Source organism: Cydia fagiglandana, chromosome 15, assembly GCF_963556715.1.
Source record: "Cydia fagiglandana chromosome 15, ilCydFagi1.1, whole genome shotgun sequence".
NCBI classification, from domain to species: Eukaryota; Metazoa; Arthropoda; class Insecta; order Lepidoptera; family Tortricidae; genus Cydia; species Cydia fagiglandana.
Genome location: NC_085946.1, coordinates 8,306,124 through 8,323,814, shown reverse-complemented (window position 1 = coordinate 8,323,814; position 17,691 = coordinate 8,306,124). Strand labels below are relative to the sequence as shown.

The window sequence follows — 17,691 nt, the reverse complement described above, 5'->3', positions numbered from 1 at the left end:
ATCATGAAATAATTTATTGCGAGTTGAATCTAAATGTGATTGAATAATGTGATATTTTACATCCATAAACAACTGTCACTTATTAAAGCTGTATAATATATAATGCAGTAGACTTCAGATAGGAAACAATAACGATTTTAATATAGTTCTTAACATACAGTAATATGTATCAGAACGAAAGGCAAAGAAAGAGACCCATTTATGTTTAGGTCATACTGAGCAACTTTTACTATGCGACCAACCCCGAAAATGCAAAAAAAATGGATGTTTCATACATTTTGCTGGTGTGATGTTGAAATTTCCTATGGGAGAGTCAATTTTTTTTCCGCGTTTTCGGGGTTGGTCCCATAGTTAAACTTGCTCAGTATGACCTATACATTAATGGGTTTACATACTGTATATGAAAAGTCTAACATTGGAGGTGAAAGTGGTATAAGAATATTGGAGGATTGGAGGTGAACCATTTGGCTAATCCCTTCAAATGGTAGCTGTCAAAATGAATAGAATTCCCTTATTCGTACGGTTCTACTGATAAAGGTTAACCCGCAAAATCAGTAAAAGCAAAATGTTGAATTACACGAAGGGATTCCTTTTCTCACTTTTACCTTCCATTCAATAGGATGAATATAACTGAAACTAGTTCTATCTTTGAGATATTTATTGCCCCTACGCTGGACGTATAAAACTGCTGTACTAAAAGTCACAGGACAGAAAATTTCGTGCCTAGAATCGTTTATACAAAATCCCTTCGAAGTAACAGAAATAATTTCATGTCGAAAATTATTATAGAAAATCGTGAATATCAGTATCGGTAGGTACCTACTTGGCAAAAAGAGATGACTACTTTCATAGGACCTATACTTACTTACTATTATTAATATAGTATTGTTTAAGCCATGTCTATCTATACTACTATAACAAATAATACTAATAGGTAGTATAGAGACATGACATGTGTGGCTAAATTTGGTGATATTCTTCAAAACTTCTACTACTCAAGAACTTTTAAATAACTCAAAGACAGTCAACCAATCTAAATTTGAAGATGTCTGCTGCCTACAAACGCGACGGTGGAAAAGTTTTTTCGAGTAAGTATATATGTTTATTTCTAGCAAAATCGAACTGTCACTGCAAAAAATTGTAGTCAATATTTAACAACCCTATCTTTTTTCTTAATTAAAGGTCGGGTTCTTAAGTGTATTTGCCTTTTCACGCGCAATTACCCCTTATTATATGTATCTAAAATGTACTCCCACAAGATTGCAACATTTGCAACTAATAAATAAATGCATGAGCCCAATGGAGCGTGTTAAGCGTACATACACCATGCAAACTGGCCGTGCAACCTTGAACCTTGGGAAGATAGCAATAAAAGGCAAGGACGCAACGCAAAGATATGGCTGATAGTAAAGTCTAGTACTTGTATGTTCTTCACGTTTCACTGTACTTAATAGAAGCTAAATAGCTTATGAATGTGTTGACTTATAGTCAATGCGACATTCTGGTTTCAAATAAAATTGATAAGACAAAATGAACGCAGCTTTTTAATGGGGTGATTAATTCTTATCCGTATTAGGTTCGGTTAAATCGAGTAAAAAGTGCAGTGATAATGTTAATCGATACTTTATGAAGGTAGTGGGAAACATGGGATTAAATTGTATACAGCAGTAATAAGTAATTATTGGTTAATTATTTGATGGGAACATTAATATGGATTGGCGTATAAAATAGTGGTTTATAAATCAACTCTAATGTGTTATAGTTTTTAAACCATATAACGTAAAATAACACTGTAACAAATATAATATACATACTTTAGGTAATTTAAAAAAACTAAAGTAAAAACCGGGCAAGTGCGAGTCGGACTCGCGCACGAAGGGTTCCGTACCATAATGCAAAAAAAAACCCAAAAAAAAGCAAATAAAAAACGGTCACCCATCCAAGTACTGACCACTCCCGACGTTGCTTAACTTTGGTCAAATATCACGTTTGTTGTATGGGATCCCCATTTAAATCTTTATTTTATTCTGTTTTTAGTATTTGTTGTTATAGCGGCAACAGAAATACATAATCTGTGAAAATTTCAACTGTCTAGCTATCACGGTTCGTGAGATACAGCTTGGTGACAGACGGACGAACGGACGGACGGACGGACAGCGAAGTCTTAGTAATAGGGTCCCGTTTTACCCTTTGGGTACGGAACCCTAAAAACGAAGTTACAGTAACATTTAATTAACAACAAATATTAAATATCTCCATTATTTCAAGCACAACATTAATTGGCCTTTTAATATTAGCTCTGGGTCCGTGGGTAAATTACCAGTCCGTTTATTGATATTGCTATATCATACCAATTAACAATTTACGCACAGTAAGTAGCGTTCATGCCGGTTTAATTAATAATAATATGGATTGAAATGTCAATATTACCATCGAAGGATTTTGTATATTACAAGTACGGTACGATATAATTTGTAATTTTTACTTTACGGAGTTAATTCTTCAAATCCGTCTATGGCTACGGATGACGTTTGCGACTGGTATGAATTATGGCAAAGCGTATTGCGTGTATCCTTCGTAAAATATAATATTTATAGCATACAATCATTTTTACGGCGAAACCACACTCACTTTATGAAATGTGGCATGTAGATAGCTTTAAAAGATGAAATCCAGCTCCTGAGAGAGGTAGGTTTTTGTAAATTACTTACTTTTAGAGCCGATATAGTTTAATGTCTTAATTTCACCAAAGATGGCGCTGTTACAATCGCAAACTAGGTAACAGTAGTTCATCATGGAATGTACATATATAATGTCAAATATGTAAATAAATGATTGGTAATTGGTATTGGTAACTAAGCAACTTATTCAAACACTTACTTTAATATTTTTATATTATAATACCGTTTGTGATGGATTCGTTATTAAAAAGGCGTTATTCTTGTTGATTGTTTAAGTACTCGTATTCTTATTCCACATATTTTCTATGATTATGGGCATAAAGTACATGTAACATTAATACGTAAAGGATAATATCAGACATTTATTTATTACTCAAATAAGTGTCACAGCATTACTTACAGTAAAAACTCCAGTGAAACTACAAATACGAATACAAGAAAAAAAAAACAAAAAAAAAACACAAATAAAAACTAAAGACAAATTAAACAATAGATTTGGGTGACGACAAACAGCGTGGTTCCGTTGCGTCGTCTGCCTTGGTGTAGGACATAAAGGTGAATATTGGATCCGCAGTCATAACTGTCTCGAAGTAGAGTGATGTTGAGTTCAAACATCGTGTCTAAACTGTGATTTGTCTGATGGGGTTCGTTTTGGGAGTTGAACCGGTCGTTTATGGAGCGGGCGAATCATTAATCAAGTTTGGCTTTCGTGAACTAGGCGGGAGATATACTGGGAACTATTCTCTTCAACCAAATAGTCTTGCTAATAAATTCTGTTGTATCTCGCATCATTATTATAAGCCTTCATTAACCATATTGTATTTATCTTCAACCTTTTGAACGTTGCTCCATTTTGTTCTGTGGTTTATCTGGGTTAGCATTATGTTTTGCTTGTTACTCTCATCTAATAGTTAACTAGTCTTAAACTTCTGAGTCCATAAATTGTCCATTGCCATTTTAAACTGTCTGAACGAATATAATTTTCAATTTAAATAAGCGGACTGGTTAAGCGTCTTAATACAATATCCCATAAAATATATTTACTAATATGAGTAGCAGATATTAACTGCTACTTAGGGTTGCCAGTGGTCGGGATTTGGCGGGATTCTCCCGATTTTTATCATGTGTTCCCGATTCCCGACAAAGTGTATACTGTCCCAGAAAAGAGCTTCACGTTATAAAACAATATTTTCAAGTTCCGAACTGCCGTCGAGCGAGCGAGCTGACATAGTACCAATAATGTAAAATCACGTTGCTTTTAATACAATTACTTTAATTTGATTGTATTTTTTTCCCGACTCAAGTCCTGAAATCCCGAAAAATTTATATTGTTTCCCGATAACAGCGCCTTTCGATCCGGCAACCCTACATATTATTAAAATGCATTCTCAATGCTGACACGTTGTTGACAGACACGCTGTCTTGGTGTTGAAGAGATCTTTTCCAACTGTAAGAGAGTAGAGGCGAGTTTTATCCGGCGTCAGTAATTAATTCCGAGGGCCTTTGACATCGCGGTTAGGGTTGCCACGTCGCTGGATTCTTTCGTATTTTCCCTGCTGTAAACTAAAGGATATGTGGAAAAAACAAATATGAAAAATTGTAATTCACACATCTCTCTACGTTACGCGATTTTGCCAAAAACACTAAAATATCAACAATCGCTTCATATATATATTTACTACTGTTTATTAAGAATCTTTGCTGGAATCAATCACGAAAATTTATTACCTAAAAGTAAAGAAAAAAGTCACGGATAACTTTCATTCCATCGTTTGTATTCGACAAAAAAAAAAACAAATACCAGTATGACATAATTTGACTGTTTTCGTTTTATTCACATCATTTATCACATTCACATCATCGGAACTGTTAAAATGGTTATTAACTTTTTGCGAAAGTATAAACAGATCTTGATAAACTTGATGCGTTTTGTAAGCGTTTTATGACACATGGTTCTACTGTGTATTTGTTTTTTGTAAGTATTGATGTTAGTTGTGTATTTTAATTTTATTTTTATTATAATTTTCATATGTGGTGTTGTGGACATTAAATATTTTGAATTGAATTGAATTGACTATGTCATAGTCAGTAAATGGTAACCCTAGCAGAAGCCGTGTGAAGGCGCTGTACAAAAATGTATTATGACGCTTGGAAAATCTCCGACAGTACCGTGGTACGGATGTCATTTGTGCGCGTTTGCTTTCGTTATTATAATATAGAGTTCTTCACGGTACTCATTTTTAATGGCTACGTCACGTGGTGTGCTATAAATACCCTGTATATTTTTTCTTACAAATTTCTTTACTGCGTTAATGATACAATTTAAATAATTTTATTTGTGAGTAACCATTGCAGATTACTAAAAGTTTCATGTGTCGGATTTTTACCTGTGTAGGTACCTAGGAGTAAAACTGCAGAACAGTGTCACAACACTGTGCTAAATGTCCTTTAATGATTACAGTTACAGTGGTTCATGTGTGTACTTAACCTTATTCAAGCACCGTTTATTTGGACTGCTTCCTGCGCATACGATTCAACTATTTCCACTACTCGCAAACTAATCCGCGCTTCGTTAATGTCACTGGATTAACATTAGTTTCAACTTGAATTGTATGTTTTGGCAACTGACTAACTTATGCAAACTAATTTAGAGTAAATACGTGCTGTTACGTACCTATACAGGCAATATTGTTACCGACATTGCTTCATTTCGTTTTGTTACAATTTGAGAAATTATTTATTATATTTCTTTGAAATTATGATATTATGAAGTATCTCTTACAAAGAGATTGTGATTGTTTCCTTCAATTCAGTCTTGTTTTCAGTACTGAGAAAAAAATAATGATTTTCGTAAATTATTGTTAAAAAAAGACAAAACATTTTTGTACAACTTTTGGACGGTGTTTTTCCGAGAAATTTTCGGGTAGTTATTTAGTTTAAAGTATTCGTACAATAAAGTGAGCCCTGTACATTTACAATCAGAGCTACATAACAGAACCCAGTAAATTAACAATACATTTTCAAAAAGAAACTTGGTAATATTAATGAAGGAAATTCTTAGAACATAGGCGATTGCTCGTATTTTATTCACTTGAGAGTCCAGAGAGACTACAGTAACCTATCAGATGGCTAATTAAATAAAAATACAGGCACTTCCTTGCTTGATAAAAGTGGGAGTAAAATTACAGAATAGATTTATTTTAAATTTAGCTTTTTGCGTCTATACTTAGTACTTCTCGACATAGGTTTAAGAACGCCATTTTACATACAAAAAATGTATTTTAGTTCTAATGGTTATGTAAGTAAGTAACACTTTATTGTACGGAAGAGAATAATACAGGTACATCACACAGAATATAAATATAGTATAAGGGCGAACTTATCCCTAAGAGGGATCTTTTCCATGTAAGGATATGTTTGCGCTAAACCCATAAAAGGGATTTCATTCGAATCAAAACAAAGTACCGAGCTACCGAACCCACGCCAAACCTTTCATTTCATTACCATTTCATGTCGGCATTATTAAAATGTATGCTCTGTCGATGGCCACATTCGAGAGCAACATCCAACACGTTCCATTTTTATACGATACGATACAAAAATATCATTAGTGTTCTGTATGTTCATACAATATTCATGTTTATGGAAATGTTCGTCTATCGTTCTGCGGTGAACATAGAAGTTCACTTACGGCCACTAACATTTGTGGTTGCAATTTTGTTGTAATCTTCGAACTATAAAATGTAATGGAATGTTTCATCTGGTGTTCAAGTTATTGGACTTGGCTGGTTAAAAAACGACTTAATTTTTATAGAACGTTTATTTAAAGAAATTTAATTTTTTTAAGAAGAAGAAAACGTCAAAAGTAGGTATGTGGATGCTCTTTTGCATACAAGTATACTTTACACACCTTAAACGTCGACTATACATTAACCCCCTTATTCATAAACGTTTACTAAAGTTGACAAGCCGATAATAATCGTTTGTCCCTTTCCGACGTATTGGTATGATGGAAAGGGACAAACGATTATTATCGGCTTGTCAACTTTAGTAAACGTTTATGAATAAGGGGTGAATGTGTTCATTCCGCTCCATATCAACTTGCATTATAGAGTTAGCAAATTTAATAAAGATATGAATGACTAAAACAGCGTCTCAAACACTCCCTTGATTCCGCTCTTGCGTGTAATGCTTTCATCGCATGGAAATTTGCAATTATGTTCGTTATTTGCCATTTGTACGACTTAATTCATTTGCGTATTTATTCCTCTATTCAACCACGGTTACTCGAGCGTCCTATTATATCATCTAAACTTAAATTTCCTGTTTCTATTTATGAATAACTCAATAATAAATACCTTTTAAAAGAAAACATATAACTTTCTACTATTTCGCAGAGTCAAGTATTCAGTATTTTCTTATTTATGGTTTTTATTTCCTATTTTTTCAAGCCTCGTCAATCTATTGACGTCAATCTGTGGAGTAATTCTATTTACTCTTTTTCGAACACTTCGCCCGCCAGAACGAAAACAATACCACAAAACAAGTCAAAAACATTGAACAGTGCAACACTAAATAGGTACTTATATCTCTATGCCTTTGCCAGTTTTGCTAGTTTCACATAAAAGAAAAAAGCGTATGAAACCTGCCAACTATATAGTTTGTAGGCAGGTTGGTTGGTATTAACTATATAATAATCATAATAAATCAATCCCAGGCAAAAGTCACGCGCTGCCCCATTTCAATTTACATACATCAACGACAGCTATTATCATTTCTATCGCCGCGCGTGCGACAGTAACGCAGTATTATTTATCTTGGTACTTTGGCCGGACGCGGCTATCAACAAGTGTCAAGGCACGTATAAATCCCGACCGCCGCCGCCCTTAATTCTCCCGATACGCCCTCCTAAAAAGGACCGAAAATACTGAAATCCAAGTATTTTATACGAACCGCCGGTAGGAGTGAAATAAGACATTCCATTTGTATGTATCATCGCGGTTGGCTTTTGTTGCCGGGTTGCGCAAATTGAATAGTTGAAGTTTTCGCATAGATTTAGAGTTAGGTTATCGCTGATGAATGGCAAATAGGTGAGAGAGTAAATTCTACCTGATAACTTTTCGCGTTGATAGACACATTGTAAAAGTTTTTGTTGATACATCTGTGTTCTCTCAAATGGAAATGCTGTAGTTTAGAGAGGGCAAGACACTTTGAACATTTCTCGCAATATAGTATCCGATGATTCGCGTAATCCTTCATTTCGCCGAGCATCTTCTTCTAAAAATAAGTCGCGATATGACAGTGACGGAGCACTCTGTCTCCAACATAGTCTTTACTAAACTACGAGGGAATATAGTGGATCAGGAACAATCGTCCGGCGGCACTTGCCACGGATAAACTGGCTGACCGCCGGCCTCGAGTTATCTCCTTTAGACACTCATATTTCGAGGCACATTCATTCTGAGGTATTAACAGATCTGCTATATAGAACATGTACCTAGCTGTTGCTTTGTGGGTTTAGTTCGGATCGCTATGTCAAGCTCGAGATTCCATTCAGAATAGACGGGACACAACGTTGGGTTTATGAGTGGTTTGTCTATAGAGGAATTTATTCAAGGATTTTACCTACTTTGTGCGGTTTAAGTAATTATTTTCGCTTTCAAAGATAGTAATTCAACAAATTGAACTGAGAAGCGTAATCTTAAAGTAATAGCAAAAGAAATCCTTTTCTTATTTAAGCCATAATTCACGGTACGCTATGGGTGGTTAAAATTTTTACGCCAGAACTTGGGTTTCGGTTTGGGTTAATTTGACCTCAATTCTTCTACTGCTTCCTCCAAAAGATATTGGGTGCCGTCAGGATCACGGCGCTATAATTTATACCTTCATATCTCGATCGCATATGTCTTATCCCCGTGGAAAGTTAGCTCCTGGAGGAAAATTGACAAAGTTCGCATTTGACATTATTGAAGCGAACAACCCAATTCTTTTTATGATAATAATGTTTGGCTGAAGTTAGTGGAAAAGCTTTTTCGATTTGTTTCCATCACATTTCGCTTCAAAATTGATATTCGGTCTCTCTTTATCTACTTATTTCTAGAATATTGTCAGTTCGAGACAGATATATTATGTAGAGCACAAAAAATCTAAAACCCAAAAGTATTTGGCGATTATTTTAAGCAGGTTTTTGTGTGTTTTCCTAATACATAGACCCTTACTTAAAGATGTGGTATAGTATGAGTAATCTTACGCGGATATTAGGTAACCGTGTACAGCCCGCGCTGAAATCCTTGCCATGTTCAATATATTCGTGTTCAATATACTTACTAACGTTGAAGTAGCAAATGTTGGCTTCAATGTGCAAGTACCTACATGCAATTAGTTGTAATACTAAACGTCATCTACTTAAATATTAGCAGACCTAAATAACACTGGCACTGCGTGTGCTGTCAAAATCTTTGCAGACTTTTTTTGGTCTAACTCTAGCAACACTGATTAAACCATGTATTTGTCTGTTTGTCCACAGCTGGGGGAAGGGGTGGAGTTGACACTGGGCGAGCTGCGCGCCATGGCGTTGCGACAGCAGCAACAGATCGACACGCAGCACCAGCTGCTCTGCGCCAAGGAGCAGCGGCTGCGGTACCTGAAGCAGCAGGAGGCGCGGCAGCATCAGGTACCACTACCGGTTATAATCTGTGTCTTTAGGTTTTAAAATAAAAGTAAACAAAATCTACACAATCAATGTGTACTTACCTCCTCATCATCATCATCATATCAGCCAGAGGACGCCCACTGCTGGACATAGGCCTCGTCCGTGTACCTACCTCTATGAAATTACCGCATAAGCCTCGCATCGCACAAGGTACCTTTACCCGTGAAAAATCACATTGTCATTGCATTTGGGCAGAACACGTTGTGTTAACTTAACTAAGAGATTATTATCGACTACGCAACCTTAATGAAATGAAATGAAATGAAAAATAGAATTATTTTTATATTTTTCGTTATAGTGATGACTTTTTAACGGTTAAATCGCTCAGAACCCCTCGTGTACATTTCATTCGATAGCGTGACGAGCGTTCGCGTTTGCGTTATGTCAATTCCTTTATGGGATTTTGAACAGCGCACGAAACGGCGTTTTGGAAACTCAAAATCCGACGGTTACGTCACGTCACGCAATCGAATGAAATTTACACTAGGGGTACTGAAATCTCCATCAAATAATTCGTCCCCTCATCGCAAACGCGAGATGCGTCGCCCTCACCTACACCTAGGAAACGGTGAAGGTGCGAGTCAGGAAATTACTTGCTCGAATTTCGACAACCGCTCCTCTGTGTCAAAGATGGTCACGTATTTTATTGTGGTGCCCGTTTTCTAACAGAGGTTTAAGCTTAAAGTAATATGTGGTTTAAAGGTTCCGTCACACAGGCGCGTTTTCCGGGCGGGTTGTGAGCGGGACGCGCCGTTAATAAAAAGTTCATTCCGTGTATTATTTCTACGACAATCTTATACGAGTTGGTCGCGATAAAGCAAATCAGTCGGTTTATTTTGTAAAGAAATGTCTTATTTTCCGAGGTGAGTCTCTTACACAATATGAAAAGTACGGGTTAGGTCGCATATCGCCGCAATAATATTGGAGTGGCGTTAATTATGGCGTAAGCGCCAACCGCCATTTATTTATTTAAGGTACCTTTACCCGTGAGACGTCATATATCTTTACTATTTCATATCTAGTGTATCTCTAATTCATTTCCCGAATCGCGCCCAAAAATATCTATTTATAGTGCTGACGCTCCATTGATGGTGGTTATTATTAAAATCCTACCCTCCTTCCTTTTAATATGCCTGCTCTATCTTGCTTAAATATAATACAATAACAGAGAAAAAATCGCAGTCGCACTTATTTACTAAAACACATGGCAAGACGGTTTCACATTCCTAAAATAACGTTATAAAATAATTTCAAGCTAAAGCTAAAGAGATAGCTAGTAACAAAACAATTTCATCAAAAACTTCAAATCCTTAATATCCACCTACATCTGAGCCAAGATTCCTTCTCAGGGTTCCTTACATTACACATGCTACCGTCACATAAATTGTATTTCCGAGCTTCTATGCAAATCTGCATGCGATTTTGGTTCATCTCGAGGCATCGTTACAAGGTCTTATGTGCTAATGTGTGGCTTAAATTCGCACAAGTTGTAGCAATGTAAGTAGAATGGAACAATTTGTGCTTAACGAGGATAATGTGAAGTTATTTAGGTGTGCTAACGATTGCCAGAGCTTTGCGTATTAGTACATTTGTGGCTTCATGTGGAGACGGTGGTACACAAGCGTTGGTAGTCCCGCACTAGGTATTAGCGCAGCATACGTTTATAATCACCAAAGCCAGGATTGGGCTTTACAAAGACCGTTTTATGCTTTGGGTTCTAGGATGCATTATTATTTGCGAACTGTTAATGGAATTGTTTAGGATAATCCCAACAAAGAATATTAGAGTTGTTCTATTACTTTTGAGTTGCATAAAATGTATTGTCACAACTATGTATGGTAACTATACTTTTGGAAGTATAAAATCGTAGAAATTTAATTAGCATTTTTCTTCTCTAGTAATATTTAATATTCATAATATCGTCATAGACGTACTGCACATTAAATCGAAACTGACTGCAAGATGAGGTTTTGTTACGGCCACTTTATACAGAATATGCGGATGCAATTCCAACTGTTTCGTCTGTAAAATTAATATAATTTGCAATTTTGCAATTCGTGTATAGCGGATTAAAATCACAAAATATTTAATATTAAGAAGTAAGTTTCGCGCAGTCTGTGCTCGCTCTGACGTGATAATCCCTCGCTAGCTTCGAACACGCTGAGTATACCTGTGTATTTATTCTACTGAAACCAGTGCCGCAAATATCAAAATTTCACGAATGTAAATATTAATATAACATCGTCCCAGTAGAGATGCGGTTATGGCAGCTAAGTAAGCTAAGATATTATTAAGAGCAGCAAATCGACTTTAATGAAATCCCCGCGGAAAGTGGTTTATTATAAGTGCACGTGTGTTAGAGTACTCTGAATTCTCATTAAAAATATTCTTGGCTTAGCGCTATTTATACCGAATGGATCCCACAAGATATCTAATTTCTAGACATCAAAGTAGGTTCAAGGTAGGTTCTAATAAGATCGGGTCGGATAAGTCGAGGCGGCATTTATTTAGTGTATTTGAACATTGGCTCCTCATAATAAGCCTTAACCATGGCAACCTTCTGGGAGCATTGATATTGATCAATGCTTTGAATTGTCCAATCTATTACCTACCAAAATTTAATAATCACAATTTAATAATTCCGTTATAAATTGTTCGTATAAGAATTATGTGACCATCCCGTCACTAACCCAGTGACTTTACTTACTGGTTAACTTGTTGAGAAATACTATCGACTGATATGAAATGTGCGAAGTGATTAGGGAACTAATAATATTGTTTTTTTTTTTCATTTATTTATTAACACAAAATAATACATTTAAAAAATCATGACAGCGAACAAAGTCCCCTGAGGCTTAACTGCCGCTGTAATCGCTCTTATTTACTATTAATATTAAGTATATTAAACTATGGAGTATTTCATTTCACGAAGTCGGCAATCATGAAATGCATTATTAGAAATGCATTGAATTGTGAAGAAGGCACGTTTAATGAATGCCGGGTTGCACAAGTAGATCATAGAAGTAAAGTTTATTTGTCTAAAATTTAAAATAGTTAAGGCTGAAATACAAAAACACGTACAAGGTATCAATGCTTAGAAATAAAGGAAAAGTAGAAAAACTGACTCTCTCGGTTGAGATTCTAAACTCCAACTGAGCTACCAAAACTTACCCGATGACAGCGAATTTCCACTATATCCTGCTTGATACAAACTTAATTTAGGTATTTCAACTTTATTTTGTGCTTGGTCTTCAACTAAGTATTTGTTTTCTATTAACCCTTCGGGTGGCAGCATCTCCGGTTGAACGGCAGGAGAAATGGCGCGGCCATTTTTTTTAATATGCCTTTGCGTGGCAGAGGCCGCTAGAAGGTTCGGTCATAACAAGCCCGTAATTGGCAGAGACCGTCTCGCGGCATCTGTGCGACGACGCTGCATTTCGCGCCAAAAATAAAACCGTTAAAACTATGCCTTGCTTGCTCACTCTTGCAAGATGCATTCGTCAATAAACAAGGATAGTATTCCCTAACGGTCGAATTCCCGCGTAAAACAAAGTCACGCGCCAAATTCGCGATAATCACCCGTTGAGGCCCCGCCACTTGACGTATATTTTTTCAAAATGGCTGCGCCACTCAACCGGCTTGTTATGTCTGTCCGTCTCGCGGCCACCGCCACTTACCGTAGAGACCTCGAGGAGGACAATGCCACTCGAAGGGTTAAATAATATAAATACAATCCCAATAGTATGATGCTTGTAATATTAACTTTATGATTATGACATCAAGGACTTGGTCCCGTGACTCCACTACGAGCGTCGGCAAAAGCATGAGCATCTAAATTATGCCTTTGGCAAGTAACAAGTAAAGTGTGCCATCAAGTATACACCGCTCTAATTAGAGGTACTACACTATAATAACCGGGAACCTAGTGGAGAATGGACGGAGCTCCTTCGTGTTGCTAAGGGGCTATCTGTCCAATGGCATTGCGTCTCATTCTCTCAGTAAGCAAAATGTGAGACAAAATACACATTTGACAAAGTAATTGGACAGGTGGAATAATACCCTAAGGTATTTTCGCTCGTACTCAGGCGAGACTAACGCGCTAGGCGTTAATAAAGATAAGGAAAATTTAGGCGCGTTTTGTGAAATCTTCCTTCAATTAGAGCATTAATATTGCGAGATTCAGAACACCCAGAACGATAAAAATCCAGAAATAAGAAATATACTGTTAATGCAGAGTTAATAGTACATTATTGCAGAGGCCGGGAAAGGGCAATTCGTGGATGAGTTTCGATTTTGTCGGACGACGCGAAGCGGAGTCCGACAAAGAAGACGAATCCACGAATTGCTATTCCTGCCGAGGCATATATAGTGCTTTTCTCCAAACATGCGAGGAAATAAGCTAAAATAATTATTATTTAAGCATCAAGCATCACTCAAATCAAACCTTCACATCCAAAATGTCAAAAACAATTTCCCTCTTTAATTAATTTTTAAAAGTTAAAGGCACAAACTTATTCTGCCATTCAGTACCATTCAATATTCGTTCATTCAATATAATTGCGCAATATAGTTTGTCAAACCAACTTTTCAGTCAGTAAGAACCAGGAAAACTACACCCATCCTTTTCTTTTGGGTGCTAGTACTAGTGTAAGACAAAGATAGTATGATTCTCTTTGTCTATGTTTGAAATGAGAAAGTCCTTTGACAAACTATGTAAGCTTTATGAACACGGATGAGATTTAAAAAAAATATAAAAATAATCTTTGATTTTATTAAGCAGTATTCGCACGATCATACACGTGAAATGATAGCTGATCGGGTCGTGTAGAAGCGGCTCGCGGTAATAATAATTGGCTGTTTGCGTTTTTTATTATTAAAAAGTAAAAAACACTACAGTAATAAGTTATTACTGTAGTGTTTTTTTACTTCCCGTCCGCTAGAACAGGACAGCGATAGTTTGATGTTTTTTGGTTAGAGTTTGACATTAACGAAGAACTTCCCGTACTATTTTTGCTACAGTAAGGTGAACATTTCCGAGCATATTGGAGAAAAATATAAAATATAGATAATCAAGCAAATCTTGTCAGTAGAAAAAGGCGCGAAATTCAAATTTTCTATGAGACGATATCCCTTCGTCTACATTTTTAAAATTTGCCGCCTTTTTCTACTGACAAGATCTGCTTGATCAACTATAGGTTATTTATTATTGTGGGGTACTGTGGGTACACAAGAAGTACCTTACTAGTCTAAGGAATAGAGACTATTTTGGGTCTAAATATTGTTTAGATATATATGACTTAGTTATGTAAAATAAGTTGTTCAAACTGCACACGTGAATGGCTAAACCACAAATATTGCCAGAAAAGCTAACAATAAAACTTATTTTATTTGAGTAAAAATAGAACTACAAAACTTACGTGAATTTTATTAGGTTTCGTCCGATGTTTGAGTTAACCTGTCGGATCCCAAGACTCAAATCTGAGCCACAAAGGTTAGTGACCTTTCATACAAACAACATTTTTTTTGTATGAAAAGTCACTAACCTTTTGTGGCTCAGATTTCAGCCGTGGGATCCGACAGGTTAAGAATATCTTGAGAAATTCTGCCAAGCATTTTGCTAAATAAAGTTTATGTATACCATAATAAGGTAATTGTGAAAGATTTCCATGTTTAAGGCTTCGTTTACTTCACAAACTCGTGGCAAGGTTTTGCAAATAGAATATTTTTAGATTGCTTGTACAACAAATAAAAGGAGATGAAACGTGTTTTTGGGTAGGAATTTATTTATTAGCCTACGCTATTCTTGAAATTGAGCTACAATATTTTTATTGAATATTTCAGTGACAATAAAAACCTAGCCTAGCCATAAAATATGTCACTAAGTAAATGTTAGTCACTGTAAGAAATTACCACACGTGTAAGTAATTGAATATGGAAATATAATGCTTCATTATTTTCCTAGTCTATAGTCTATACTCTGTATCCTTAGGTATTTAAATAAATGTAAACAAATAATTTGTACATTTTCGGGTAGTTATAAAATTTATTGGTTAACCAACCAAATACAAAACCACCTGGATCTGTCACTGAACGACCTGACTTTAACCTACATTACTTGATCATGTAACATTTTCATCTAACCTCAACTGGCTTAAGGAGCCATTTGAGGGTAGATTTTGTTTACTTTTATTTAAATACCTAAAGATGCAGACTATAGAGCAGAAAGTTTTCCAAACCAGTCTCCACCACTGAATTTAGTAGTAGTGGTTACAACGCAGCTGTGTATCGACATGCAAACACTCCGATTATTGCGACCTAGTTGCTTCGAACTTAATAAACAGCCCCTTGTTTGTTTTATAACAACAACAAACCTCACTTTGTTTATTTGTAAACAAGCGCGGTAAGTAGGCGGTTCCGCAACTTCATCTTAGCTATAACGAGTCCGGTCTTAGTCCTTTGCCATGTTTGTAATGACCACAGACAAGACATCCTCCAGACTGAGCATAGTAGCGCTACCCCCTCTGCCACAAATATACGGTAGTTTTACTCCATTTTCGAGTCGAAAGTGTATTTGTGTGACGCCAGTGTCTTTGAACAAACCAATCACGGCACGGGGCTCGCTCATCTTGTCCCCCGCACCCCTGTATTTTTGGCAGCATCGGTTTGGCGTTCGGGCAGGATTCCTAGTCTATGGTTCCGACACTCAGAAGCCTAAGCAAACGTCCTTTAATTTTTTTTTTTTTATTCCGTTCAAATTCTAAGGCGATGAAACTTCAGCATTGCTGTTGGTTGACCGTAAAGGATGACTTACGTCAGACCGGGCCGTGTCCGGGCCGGAGCTTACTTTTCTATGACATGACAGGCGATCACGTGATGCTTTCCATAGAAAACGATCCGTGGGACGCTCCGGCCCGGACATGGCCCGGTTTAACGTGAGTCCTTTACACGGGGGTTTTATATCGGCCAGATTTTTCCGAGAGATGAAACGCGATACGGAAAATGCTTCCCAATTTCAGATTTTTTTTAATAAACGAAGCGTGATCTCTTGAGGGCACAGAAATTGAAGTGTGTATTTTTCTACATGCAATTAGGTACGTGTCAAAAGACGCAATTTTCTGTGTGTATACAATTTTCGTAGCGTGCCTGGTTTTTATTCAATTAAGTTAAAATAAAATCGCAATGGTACGCATTTGTACGGAAATAAAGGAAAAGAAACAAAATTCGAGAGCATTTACCGCGTTCCTGTGTCAAACGCCTGGAATAAATCGCTATTTGGCGTTTAGGCCGCTCCCAGTCAGGCTTAAATTGAGTATATTTTATGCAAAAATTGAAACAATTTACTCTGGGAAAGGTCGTTAATGTCAGCGGAGTAAACTACCTTGCAAATTATTTCCGTTTTTACTCTCCATTCTAGGGAAGTGAGGTGAGATGATTAATTATGGAGGTAGCAGGTGCAATTTATTTCTATACCAATAATGTGCTCAACGAGTGATTAAATATTGATTTTGTCCTTTTTCCGTTATGTGTAATCGGATTGGGAGCATTTAATTCAGTGAACGATTACTGTCGATAAAACGGTGCTGGCAAAATAAATGTCATCTATAAAATAGAGTTTTCCCATTTTATTTATTTCGCCCACGGTTAGCTTCGAAACACAATATCCGAGATTAAATTTACTGGGAATACTGCGAGCCGTTTGTATAGAGATCGAGAAATAACGTTATTCGCATGTCAAACGTTGTATAAAAAAGTAGGGATAAAAAACTGTTATTTCACAAAACGATTAAAGAAAGTTTACAGACAAACCCTTTAAAAAATGTTTTTCTTTTTTACTCCATACATGAGTAGACAAAAGGTATGTGGCGCAAGGTAGCGTTATATGCGAATATTCGTATATGAAGCAAATCCTCTGCTGCAGTATCAAAACGCATAAGGACAAACCGGTATAGTCGCGGACGGTCTAGAACGGAAAATGACTAGTGTAATATTTTGCCTATATCCTTTTTAGTCTAAATCGCGAACGGTCTAGAACGCAAAATGACCACTTTTTTTATATCACTAGGTAGGTTAAGTTCGTTAGTTATCTTCAAATTAGTGAAGGCCAAACAGCACAGAACATGCAGGAGCCCCGCGATAGCGGGGCTCCGTCGACGTCGCTAACGTAGACTAAAAGTGATATAGGCAAAATATTGCACTAGTCATTTTGCCTTCTAGACCGTCTGCGAATAACCCGTCAAACCATTATCATCGGCTTGTTAGATTTAAAATACGTTTACGACTCATTTAACTCATTAGTTC

The 17,691-nt window shown here is 36.5% G+C and overlaps 1 protein-coding gene across 11 annotated transcripts in view; it reads left to right on the top strand.

Moving 5' to 3' along the window:
* LOC134671299 (apoptosis-stimulating of p53 protein 2-like) overlaps window positions 1-17,691 on the top strand; it is a 408,163-nt gene that overhangs the window by 327,176 nt on the left and 63,296 nt on the right. For all 11 annotated transcript variants that reach the window (XM_063529120.1, XM_063529123.1, XM_063529122.1 and 8 more), the window contains one exon: window positions 9,208-9,354. In XM_063529120.1, the coding sequence (XP_063385190.1) occupies window positions 9,208-9,354 (147 nt within the window). The remainder of the gene's footprint in view (window positions 1-9,207; window positions 9,355-17,691) is intronic.